The sequence below is a fragment of the Crassostrea angulata genome, chromosome 9 (genome assembly GCF_025612915.1).
Source record: "Crassostrea angulata isolate pt1a10 chromosome 9, ASM2561291v2, whole genome shotgun sequence".
Classification (NCBI taxonomy): Eukaryota; Metazoa; Mollusca; class Bivalvia; order Ostreida; family Ostreidae; genus Magallana; species Magallana angulata.
Genome location: NC_069119.1, coordinates 17,408,468 through 17,421,931, shown reverse-complemented (window position 1 = coordinate 17,421,931; position 13,464 = coordinate 17,408,468). Strand labels below are relative to the sequence as shown.

Below are 13,464 nucleotides of genomic sequence, written 5' to 3'. Positions count from 1 at the left end.
AAATGCATGTGTATTGGCCGCACTTTCTGACATGTACTTACTTTTTTTAAGAGAGAGAGAAAGAGAGAGAGAGAGAGAGAGAGAGAGAGAGAGGGGGGGGAGGGAGACAGAAAGAGAGGGGTATAGGGGCAAATATTCGTCCATTTTCGTGTGTTGACCATGATGATAGTACATGTAAGTAACATGCAGTGGGTAAGGTATTTATTCTACAATGCTTGCTTACATGATGTACCTTCAGATAATCATATACCAATGAATTCGAAACATATGGAATTATTTCCACTATAGACTATAGTAAAGAGTAGTAAGAGTTAATCAACCTTTTGTATGCTAAGTAAGCTCATGCTTTTGTGATAATAATTATCAAAATGATAAGTTAAAAAGTGACCCAAAAAAAACCCATTTCGAAATAAATTGGAAAACATGCATGCAGCTTTACGCTATTTACACGCTTGATCTAATACAAGTATAAAGTATTTAGATTTCCAAGAACAAATGTGTATTCACTCCCTCGGGATGAGTTGGCTGGAGCTGAGATCTGATTAATTGCGGGTATTTCGCTATTTCTACTTCGGATAAAAGGAACGGTAACATCAATTAGTCATCAGGTAACAATAAGATGCGTTAATATAATAAGTGAGGACTGGATTTCTGATACATTATACCGATGTAATGTAATAAGGTAGTACAATAGACTCAGCGACTGCAGTAGAGAATAACTATCATCAAAACTCAAGAATAAATAATTAATTGATCAAATTGAAAATGGTACCCCGGTGGTTGAATATTCGGAACGATTGTTTCAAGAGTGTAACATTACTGCGATACGGGATAGAGATTTAAGGTGGGACACCTCGATATTTTGACGTACTTCCGATCAAAATAAAATCAACTATAATTTTAGAAATGGTTTCTTTCCCGAAATTGTTATCTAACAGCGTAGGTCATTGGGTTGGAGCGTTTACTACGAATCTGTATAAGTCACGAGTACGAATCCCGCTGCGGCTTTCATAATTTTTTACCTTTCCGAATTTTTTAAAAACATATTTTTGGGGTAAAATTTGAAGATTATGAAACGCTGAGAAAATTTTGATAATGTACTTTTATCCCCGCTAATATCTACAGGTGTCCGATAACACATCAAAATAAATGTTATTTCAAACTATATAAACAACAGATACATGTTACTGTCTTTTTTCCGAATGCGTTTCGTTCTCCGTGGTCCATTTTGTCTTTCTTGCTATGTTTACTTGGTCATTATTTTTCAATTTTATGTTTATTCTATATATTTATTGCATTGTTAAAATGCATTCATTTATCTTTTTCTATTTCATTAATTAATTTGAATGATTTTACCGTTAATCATTTCTTTCATAAAGTAATCAGTTTACGACTTTTTATCACTTCCAAATATTAATGTTCACGACATGCAGTTGTAAATGTATTAAGTTTTGCGTAAATATTAATCGATTATACATGTAGAATAGTTATGCTGACTGGAGTACTTCCATGAAATGAAATCTATATTTGCAAATTGAAACCATGTATGATGTATTGCTTGATATCATGGGATATCTTTAATTATTAATATTGGCTATATGACCGAGTTCGACCTTAATCATCCTTAATACATATGTACAACATATTACATACAGTCCAGTGCATGAAGCGGTCATCACGTGGTTTAAGGTTGAACCAGGTACATGTCGTCCGTCTGAGAGTATTCAACTCTGGGAATGCTTTGAAGCACATCTAGAAGTTGATGGATGTAGGAGTCTTAAACGGCACATATGTGTCTAGAGGTTGACTAGAAGTTTGATAAGTGGGGGAGGTCTTGGGTTGGGTTGGATGGGGGAGGAGGTGGGGGTTACGTGACTCTGTAAATGACTGGATGAAGGTACAGGGAAAGGTGTTTACCTTATGGTACCACCTCCCAAAGTTTCTTCTCAAAGATGGTACATTTCGGAGCTTATTGTACACAGAGCTAGATCCAAGTTTCACTTTGTATTTATCTTATTTTAATGTGAACCTTTTATTGTCCATCACGGTCATCAGTTAGATGTAGGAATTAGATTTCGGATTGTTCTGACGTTGATATTGGATTTCCAGAATTCACTCAACTGACAGACCTTAAATACTACTTAACCTGGAAGCCATATTGTTGCCTAATATATATACAAAAACATCATATTTTCCCAGCTCTTTGCTATGTGCATGCTTGATATCATTAAAAAAATATTTGCTATATCTATGCACATGCCTGATAGCACATTTGTTTAAAAAAAAATATATGAAGTGTTTAGAATTCCAGAAACAAAGGTGTAGTCACTCCCTCATGATGAGTTAGTTTGAGCTGAAATCTGATTAATGGCTGATTTATCGCCATTTCTACTTCCAAAGGAAATCAATTAATAGGTAACAATAAGATGTGCTTGTTTACTATAACTGATGATCGCAATTTTTTTTTGTCAAACAACATTCAAATCGCTATTATCTGATAGAAATGCTTATAGAATGGTACAATTGCCACGCATAATATACTCAGCAACTATAAAATAACTATCATAAAAGTAAATTGAATTGGAGATTGGTGGTTGAATATTCAGAGTGTTTTACGTGGGTCACAGGAGATAAGAAATTTTCTGAAGATCTTTTTTATTGTAATGGATGTGCGCGTGGTCCTACTTTGATTATACTTCAATTCATTTATTTGTATTAATTCTAATAACAATCTGATTGCGTAAATAAGCTGGATAAAATGTAAAAACAAAAAACAAAAAAAACGAAAAAACACAGCATGACAAGTCTTATGCCTTTGTAAAGACTAACACTGTCATTCCATTGCCCAGAAACCCAATGTTAGCAAAAAAAAAAAAAACAACAAACAACAACAAACAAACAAATTCAGCCACTCCATCCAAGGTAGGAACCAATTACAATGGTCATCTACATGAGCGGTTGTATCCAGGTATCCAGGTACTTCCAGGTAGTGTTTGAAACAACATTTTCATGACCTGATGACATGATTTTTTTGTGTGAATATATTAACATTTGTAAACTAATTTGAGGGGCCATGCCCTTTTTTTGATATCAAAAAAGGCAATTTGAAACAACTTTTGCATTACATGTCTTAACAAAATATTTATACGTCAAAAGATATTACAGAAAATGTGTGAAAATATCTGAAAAAATGTGTTGCTAATTTTGAGGTTCAGGCGAGCTTCGAGGCCTTCAGCAATTTTCATAATTGGAAGCATGAGGGTACATCTACAGACATTCATCTACTACAAACCCTGAAAATGTCAAGCTTCTATCTCGATTAATTTTGGAGGATATGCGTGGACAAAATGACCCTTAAAAATTTGCAAAATCGTTAATATCTGAAACTGGAAGTGACGTCATCATTTGACAATTCTATGAAATGTAGCGCCGATCATGCTCTATCTGTCCTAAAAATTTTGTGCAATCGGTTTAATAGTTTTTGAGAAATAGCACTCCAAAAAAAAATCAGAAAAAAATAACTAGAGACGATCTCGTTGCGAGCAACGAGTGGGTCTTCCGTCCGATTTTTGAGTAAATGAGAAAAAATCCTTCACTTTTAAGACAAAATTGTAAATCTGCGCAGAAAATTAGGGGAAGAAAAATCGGAATTCGGGGCTGAAACCCGGGTCGCCTGAGCACATGTCCACGACTCTAACAACTGATTTACTCGGATTCTCGCTTCAAGGCTTCAATTACTCGATAATGCGTTGTGCGTTGATCAATTTTAAAACAAGTTACATATTCTGAATCAATAAAAAGTTCATTATCAGCTATAAAAATTTCAAAGAAAAATATTAAAGAAAAAAAAATTGAAAAGTTCAATTTACACAAATGTGTTGATACAGTATAATAGCATAGTACTTCATATTTCTAAATTGACAAAATCAAATAAAATATGATTCCGGTGACTGAAAGGTCTAAAATGTTAATGATCCAAAAGGCAAAAAAGTCCACGGCAGATGAGACATCAGACCATTCTATGTCGGCGGTTTTGGACTCTTTGTCGTAGTTGTCTGGATCATGCGTGTCAATTTGGTTCCTGATGCAGCGAAGACGGCGCTCACATTTAACCACACTTGCGTGAAATCTCGGTATTTTTCGAGAAGATTTCCGGTGGTTCAGTCGAAGTTGTAAAGAAGAAATGAAAATTATCAGGGCACTAATGAGTAGTTTGATGACAAGGTAAATACTCATAATGGAAATACTGTCCGAATTAGCCGGAAGTGATGTACTGACAATGGTAAGAAATACAACAAATGTCAGAAATATGGTAACGGCATAACCCATTTTCTCTCCGGCATCGGCGGGTATAATAAAAACCACTGGGTTTAATAAACCCAGAAATATCACTGGAATTACTAAACTCATAATGAAATAATAGGGTTTTCGTCGTAGATAAATACTGAATGTTACGTCAGTTTCCATATTAGTTACGTCATCCCAGGCATCTATTGACGTCACTTCCCATACGCTGTTCGAAACAAAGTCAAAAAATCCTATTTCATTTTCATCCACCGTAAGATTGACTTCAAGTCGGGAATAGCTCCATGTCTTAAAAATAATATTACACATTTGCCTGTCGAAAGGAAAGTAGGTCACATCGATTTCACATTTCGACTCAAGGACCATGTATGGATACCACTGCACCTTGCCACTGGATTCCACAAACAAATAATAGAAGTCACCCCCAAGAGGTTTAAATGCAGTGAATCCATTCTTCAGAACAATATCTGGTATCCAAAGATCTTTCTGAAATTTTGTGAAATGAACATCATGATAACGTTTTTGCGAAGTGGCATACAAGTATTGTATACATTTATGAAAGCATGTAAAAATTCGCATTCCCAGAGCATTGCAGTAATAAAAATTAATTCTAGCATTCAATTCAATATCATATCAAGTGCAAGAACGGTTTGTTTTTAATAGATGTAAAAAAGTAGGTTTGGTTGTAACACCGATGTGCTTAACAGAACTTTCGCTTTTACACAACACGTTTTTTTTTTGCGCTCGCACACAAGAAACCATCGCGTTAACACATCTGTACATAACGCGCCGGTGCGCTTAGTACCTATATATAGTTTGTCCCAAGATATTTAGCAGCACATTTGGCAGATTTTTAATAAAAATACACACACAATGTACCTGTGAAAGAAGTGCAATTGAAATCAATGAAAGAGAAAATTTTTAGATACATACACTGACACATTATCATTTTTCACTCGAAAACAGATATGAAGATTTCTCCATTCGGAGGGATTGGCTGTTCGTTCGCTCTAAAACGCGTTCGCCCTTGACGCCGTTCGCTCTAGTTTTCGTTCGCCCTAGGTCCGTTCGCTCTTGACGCCGTTCGCACTGTGTCCGTTCGCCTTAATTTTATATAAGATTAATTAATTTATATATTTATGTGTATTCTTGTCAATTTAAACATTTTGAAAGATACATATATAATTATCGGGGATAATGAAAACAATACCGCCCTTTCTACTTCTACATAATAATCACCATGGTTAACAGTACCAGAGACATAAATAACAGGGATTGGCAACTCCGCCATTATCGTGTTTTGTTGTTGAAAAATGTTACGGGACCAACCTTACTTTGAGAACTACAAATTAGTTAATCCATATATTGATCTCAAACCAAAAGGATATTGTTTTTATGAAAATTGTTCATAGGATTCAGACGTTTTTGAAGCAAAAAATTGAAAAATAAGATTAATATTAAGAAAATATATAGGCCAGCTATAAAACATCGGCGAAATCTCGGACGACGGGTAGCCAACTGCCTCCTTAAACTCCTCTTTTAATATTGTTTATAAGACATAAACTCATGAAAACTTAATATATTGAATGTTTTGGTAGTAGGATTTAGCTGTTTATATTTCGATATATTTGTTTATTAGAACTATATACTGATTTAAACTGGAAATACTTTACAATAGGGACCGCGAGATTTCGCGAGATTTCGATCAGTTCCCAATCTCTGTTATTTATGTCTCTGAAAGTACATGTAGTTTGATACAGTTATACATGTTCCATTTCCGTATATATCTCATTTAGAGATTAAAGGATTGTGTTATCATGTATAAATTCTTTAAAGATAGGATAGGTGATAATCATCTGCTAAGCTTCTGAATGAGCCAATTAAAGTCTCAAATTCTTTAATTGATTAAAAACACCAAGCGAATCATTATAAAAACAAGAAGACGGTTATCGACAATGTACGGCAATAAAATCTTACAATTAACGTATACCAATTACGTCATTTTTGATGAAGGAAAAACATATTATAATTATATGCGAATAATTAATAAAAGTTAAAAAGTTTTAAGTTAAAAGTAAATGAAATAACTTATAATATTGTTTATTTATAAAGAAGGAGCGAACGGGGTTCAAGGCGAACGATTATTTGGGCGAACGATAATTAGAGCGAAGGGACCTAGAGGTCACTTGGAATACCTCGCGCAATTTCTTCAATATGTTATATCATCTCGGTCTGCTACAATACAAAATCCCCCTAGACATCCCAAATTTTTAGCCGTGTATTGAAACCTAATAAGCTAAAGGGGGCGTTTCAACGAAGAAATCTTGGAAAGTCTTACTTTTGAATGAACATCATTTGAACGCTGAGGTATTTATATACGGCGATGTAAAAGCTACTTTTTCGGATGAATGTTATTTGTTCGGACGATTAGCTATTTGTTCGGACGAATAAGGATTTGTTCGGACGAATAAGTTATTTGCTAGGACTTAATAGGATTTGTTCGGACGAATTGGCTATTTGTTCGGACGAATAAGTTATTTGTTTGGACGAAATATGATTAATTTTGTTCGGACGAATAAGCCAAATTTACATGTTATTTAGTTCGCCTGCGCGACTAAACATATAGAGCCAGAAAATTGTTTACTGACACTGTGCCAGTAATCGGCTAATTTTTTTTTCGTATTTCCTTATTTCTTGATATTTTTGGTTAACACTTGACATACTTAAGGTATCCGGTCCATATTAGGACCTAATTGTTCGAACCTTAAATATCACTCATGTATTAATTATTCTTATATCAATTCAAATAATTTTAGAGTAGAAAAAGATTAACCGAGAGAAACGTTCAAAAATATCATTAACTAAACCAGTAATTAATGAATTAATAAATGAAGATTGCATTAACGTCTATAGGGACAAGCAAATTTTTTAAAATAACAAAAAGTAAATACTAAGAGTATCAATAAATGCTTTGGTGGAAAGCTGCATTTTAATCATTAGGAAGAAGCCCAATGGGTCACATCGCTAACCTGAGCAACATCGGCATTATATGGGCGTTCAAAGGATATTGTGCCATATGGCACAGTTTCTTAATGAAGATGTAAAAGGACTACATGTATGTGCGGTTTTATGCATTTTTTGCCCCCAAAAATAAAGTTTTATAAATCGCTTTAAAAATAAGGGTGAAGATAGTTAGAATCATATAAAAAATAAAGGTGCAAAAGGTTATCACCATAGTGGCGTCATAATGTAGAAATGACGTCATGAAGACTGCCTAATTTTGGTAAATTGATGTTTTGAAGCAAAATATGGGTGTTTTCCGATGGTTTTTCGACTGGGAAACATTGAGCGCAGGCTTGTTGCACAGGTACCATTTTTTAGTATAATGTGTATAATTATCTGAACAAAAACATATGTTAAAATCTTACTTCAGCAGACTTCCGCTCTATACTTCCGAATACAAAATATAACGCAAAAATGAGAATATTTTCATCCTTCATAAATTTGACGTCATAGACAAATAGCCAATGAGCAATGGTGATTAAAATCAAGATTAAAGTGATAGGCGTCCGCTGTACAATGTATTATTATTATTTGGAAAAAAGATGCCTTTTTCACGTTGTGAATTGGGCCAAATATCGGTCCCATTTAAGAAAATCGAGAGGCCTGGAACTAAAGCATGACCTCAGCTTTGTGTACAAACACACAGTAGCATTGTGCGCAAAGCTCTGTATCTTGCTTATAACTCGAAGCTTGACTCAGATTAGTAAATAAAAATTTGAAAACAATTAAAACAAGAGAAAATTGCACTAAAACAAAGACAAAACAATTTATTTCTCATCATATATATATACGTATGTATTTCTAGCAGCGAAAATAATCTCCGTTTTGATTGAAATTGCTAAGCATCTTAATAAAACATGTTGCATTAATCAACCATTATGTAGAGATCGTACCGAATAACAAGTACCAGCATAATGAATATTATTTTATATGTTGTTAGTGCATCAGATTTTGCGCAGGTACATGTAAACAATCAGCTGTCTGATTTACCGGTCTACACGTAAAAATTTTAAATTCTAAAATAAAGACGTTGGTTCCTCTCAAGTCAAAACAAATAGAAACTAAACATGCCAAACGATAATCAAACCAAGCTAAAACCAGCGTCACAAATGAATATGTCAACGCATTGATATATTTAACCTCAATTTACATAAACGGCACAAATATATTTTGGATGTTTCAAATATTCCCTTCGCACGTAAACTCACTATGGCACAACAAGCAAATTCATTTAAGTTCAAGATGGCTGCTTCTAACATAGACTGGTCCTCTAAACTTGTTTTCGATATATGAAATATCGAGCCCGAAGTCGAATTATTATTTTCGTAAATTACTCAAGTTTGAAACAGAATTAGCCCTTAATTTTTGCAATTTATATTTTCCTACCCCTAAGGATGATTTATGCTAAATTACGTTGAATTTTACTCAATAGTTCTTGAAAAGATTTTTAAAAAATGCACCTTCCTTTCTTTTTTTTTAACAGTTTCGAGGTTTTCTCCGCGTTGAATAAAGATCAGTCTTTCATTTCTGCAATTTAAATTTGCCTTCCCATAAGGATGCTTCGTGCCAAATTTGGTTGAAATTGGCCAAGCGGTTTTAGAGAAGAAGTTTAAAATGTAAAAGGTTTACAGACGGACTGACAGACAGACGGACAGACGACGGACAAAATCTGATCAGAATAGCTCACTTGAGCTTACAGCTCAGGTGAGCTTATAAAAACCATTAAAAATAAATTCTATACCGTATATTTTTTTAGAATTGAATTTAATAGATTAAAAGTAAAGGGGGCAACTCTTCGATCACATGAAAAAGGTCAATTATTATGACACATTCCACTCTTACATACTGATACTTAAACATGAAAAGTGTGTCCAAGTATATTGGATATTATGGCCTTTTCATATCTGTCATGCATCCCTATTCATTGAACACGGGTTATTATGGATCAGATACCTTAAAATTCCTTATTTATCCATCTGTAAGATTATTTTTTTATGAAGAACCAAAAACATTTTGTTTTTGCTTTTTAGCACGCCCCGAATTTGCCGAGTTTTCACGATTTACCAGGTTGAGACCAATTAGAATAGATGAAATGCAATAACTTTTACTAAACAACTTTTTCTGTAGCTTGTACTATTACGGAGATTGATCCCTCAGTATATTGAAAACTTCTTGGGGACTAATCTAACAAACTATAGACATATAGAAAAACTTCTTAACCAAAAGTTGTTGCATTTAATTCACAATAATGAGGATTTATATCAGAAAGAACTATAAATAATATGACTTAAATTTGGCTCCCATAATTCGCCATTTTTAAAAGTGTTTCGGGTACAAATGTATGTATTTTTTGTTATTTTTTGAGTAAATGATATAAAATATATTTTTCAACTATTTATTTGATTTATTTGCACTCATTGGCAGGATATGACGTCAGAAGTGACGTTATTTTTTATAATTCAGTCAAAATCAGTCAAAAATTGACATTTTTCTTATCTTTTTACAAGTGGGAAATATAGAGCGCGTGCTTGAACAAGGAAATTTTTTTTGTCACTTATTAGTCTTGGCTATATACATCTCTCATTTTACGATCTGTCGAGATGTCACCTATACTTCGTTAAAGTCAATGATATACCCTAAAATATAGTACAAAAGCGACACACGAGGCTGTCTAGCCGATACTTATTTTAATGGGAAGCGACTCCATCTTGTATAAAATTCTAACATCCGGGGATGTTCATACATTCGAAGTATTTTTCCGAGCCTGCCAGGAAAGGCCCGGGAAGCAGCGATTGCCTTAGGTTGGATGTAATCCAAATCTTTGAACATTAATCCCTGAACGTCCAGAAACATCCAAAATGAGAGAGAGAGAGAGAGAGAGAGAGAGAGAGAGAGAGAGAACCTGGTTAAATTGCATCATTTCAATCCCGGTCTCTGTCGCGTTCCACCATAAGGATTCATCTATCCAGGTAACGTAGAGGTAGGCTGTAGTGGACATCCTCTGGTCCACGGCGCTAACTTCATTAACACTGGACACCCAAAGGCTGACGCTGATTGGGAGGCTCTGTCCCTGGTTCCATATAGGGCGGATTTTGTTGGAATAACCCTTAAGTAGATCATCCGTTAGGTTTTTGTATTCTTCCAAAGTGTAAAAATCGGGAGTAGCTTTGGCTATCAAGAAAACCGTCCCCAGAATCAGAATTGCACGGAACATTCTTGGTCAATGTCAAAACCCTCCGTCTATCTCCGAGTCTAACGAAAAATTCTTGTAAGTCTTTAATACCGATGATATTTATACGCGCATGACCATCAATTGACCCTGACAAAAAAGGGTACATGTACTTCGCATAAAGTTCAAACTTTAGGTCAAAATCTAAGAGGGTATTTGAGGATTAATTAGACTAAAGACCATCATTTTATATACCAGCAAATGATGAAAATCGGTGATAGTGTTTAATCTCAAGAGTAGAAGCGTTAATAAATTTTGCCAATAATAATTCATTATTAATGTTCGTAGTTTTGTTATGTTGATTTGAACGAAAGTTTTTAATATTTTCTATAGAAGACTTAATGTATTAAGGGTAGGATATAGACATCAAATACTCCCACGAGCGTATGCTTGTTCATACGTCCATGAAATTGGCTATTTAAAAAAAAGCATACCATGATAAAATGAGTTTTAGAAATAAAATAAGGATACAATTTGTCAGATAAACATGCTCGTTTAGATGTAAGGCAATGTCTTATGACAACATTGTCTTTTTGCAGCCTATATAGAAATGCAAAATCATCAGTTCATGTATACATGTATAAGACAGTACTTCAGGGGGCTGGGGGTTGCTGCCATTTTAGACAATATCGATCTCCTTTAAAAGAAGAGCTAGAAAATGATGAAATTTAATATTAAAATATGTTTGCAGTGTTGTTGTGTTGATTTGAACGAAAGATTTAATATCCTTTAAGGAATATATGTACTTATATTACGTTTATTTGTAATTGTATGGTCACATGATTATTCAATTTTTTTCATATTTTAACTTAACGGGGTGTTGTTGTCGGTAACATCAAGATTTTTATTATTTGAATGACTTTATAGCTAATTATGATTTAATCATTATACTGGTTTGTGTCCTAAGAAAAAGATGCAAAAAATAAAATTCTCCTATATACAGTACAGATTTAAAATATTTAAACTTTCAGTGAGTGACAAAAAAAAACTTCTGATCGTAGCTAATCCACCGTACAAATAATAAACCCCTATTCTTAAATGACCATCAGATGCCATCAGAGCATGATAAAGCACGGTTATACCGTGTTTTAGTATACTCTTTGTCTCGATAAAGAATTTTTAATGTATTAAGGGTAGGATATAGACATTAAATACTCCCACCAGCGTATGCTTGTTCATACCATGATAAAATGAGTTTTAGAAATAAATAAATGATGATATTTGTCAGTGAACAGGCTCGTTTAGGGAAAAAAAGATGTAAGGCAATGTCAAATGACAATGTTTTCTTTTTGCAGCCTATATAGAAATGCAAAATCATCAGTTCATGCTCAAATCTTTATGTATACATGGATAAGGCAGTAGATAAAACGTTTCATTACAGAATTTTTTTTTTCAAGATGGCTGAAATTAAATTTGCAAAAACTGAAGCGTTGGATGACGAATATATATACATATGTAAAGTTACAGATGACTATTCACTTAATACTCACAAATCAGCGGTCCGGATCCGAATCACGATTTACAGTTGAGGAATTATACACTGTACGCATTAACGATGGTTTATGATATAATTTTTTAAATGTTTTCCTCGACATGCAGTTAATTGTAATAGCGACCGCAGCTCGCCGGCGCGCAACGCCGGCTAGCGAAGCGAGCTCTAAGAACCAGTGTGCGCGGGAAAAAGAACGAGCTAGACCTACAGTTCATCAAACAAAATTTTTTGTCTACGTCCCATCATGCTCTCTAATGTTTTCACCCGTGCTGCTATGCCAAAAATGGCCGACTTTTAACTCGTAATTTACAGTGACTTTTAAGTTCGTTGATACCTAAATAAACTATAAGTTGACAATGATGCAAGGTACAGTATGTGTACTTCTTGCTGCGCTCGCCAGAACGGTAGCACCGTAAAACATATTATTTTTTCAATATTCAAAAAGTTACATTTATGTGTCCATTAAAAATATTAATGGACATAAAAGCTAACCCTTCTTACAAATAATGCACAATGTTTGTCAATTTAACCAACATGCAGTTACAGGTAAACACTGGATGGTTATTGTTAAAAAGAAAAGAAAAATGGTACAGTATTCCCCCGTGCCCCCCCCCCCCCGCCCCCAAGAAAAAATAAAGTATACCCCCCCCCCCCGCCCCCAAGAAAAAAAGACATTTTTTTAAAGCACCTTAATGCGCACATTTCAACAGCATAACATTGAAATACTAAAAAAAATGTGTATTGTTTTACTCTATACTTTTATTCAGAGCCACAAATTACAAAATTCCCTTGATAATGGTTGTATTCACAATTACTACTATATAACAACGTATATTTTGACATATTCCAGTACCAAAAAAATGCATTCTTTACCCATTTAAAACTTAAGGTGATCTCTCCATCCTCTCCATTTTCACGAAACGCTCCTAGGATATGACCTAAGTGTGTTCCTTTGACATGACTTAAAAAGCTATGAACATCCTATGATTAACTTCGGACACTTCCTATGAATTAACACGATGGTAACTTAAAAACATCTTGGGTTAAGCCATCATAAAACCATTCTTATTGTTCACATTAATTCAGACAGATAGAATATGAAAGACTAATGCCGGGAAAAATCATTTAACTTTTTGTCTCAATTTATTGTTGACTTTTTTGGTCTAAAAACGCCCACTTGATACAACAAAGTCACGCGACCGTCAAAGAAACTGGGCGCACAAGCTTGTAAGTTTGCAGGAATCATCGACACAAATCACTATAGTGATATAAATGTCTACCTGTATATTTACATCAACCAAGCATTATTCCCTCTACTTCTTACAGAAACTTATAGTTAATTTATAGTTCTATAGAAACAGCCAGACTGAAACGT

The 13,464-nt window shown here is 34.2% G+C and overlaps 1 protein-coding gene across 1 annotated transcript; it reads right to left on the bottom strand.

Annotated features, from left to right (window-relative positions):
• Positions 1-3,869: 3,869 nt before the first annotated feature.
• Positions 3,870-10,586, bottom strand: LOC128164004 (neuronal acetylcholine receptor subunit alpha-6-like). Its single transcript, XM_052827714.1, has 2 exons — positions 10,271-10,586; positions 3,870-4,791 (listed from the first exon to the last, which is right to left on the bottom strand). The coding sequence occupies exons 1-2, from the start codon at positions 10,580-10,582 to the stop codon at positions 3,913-3,915; spliced, it is 1,191 nt and encodes a 396-aa protein (XP_052683674.1). The 5' UTR covers positions 10,583-10,586; the 3' UTR covers positions 3,870-3,912.
• Between the last annotated feature and the right edge of the window lie 2,878 nt (positions 10,587-13,464).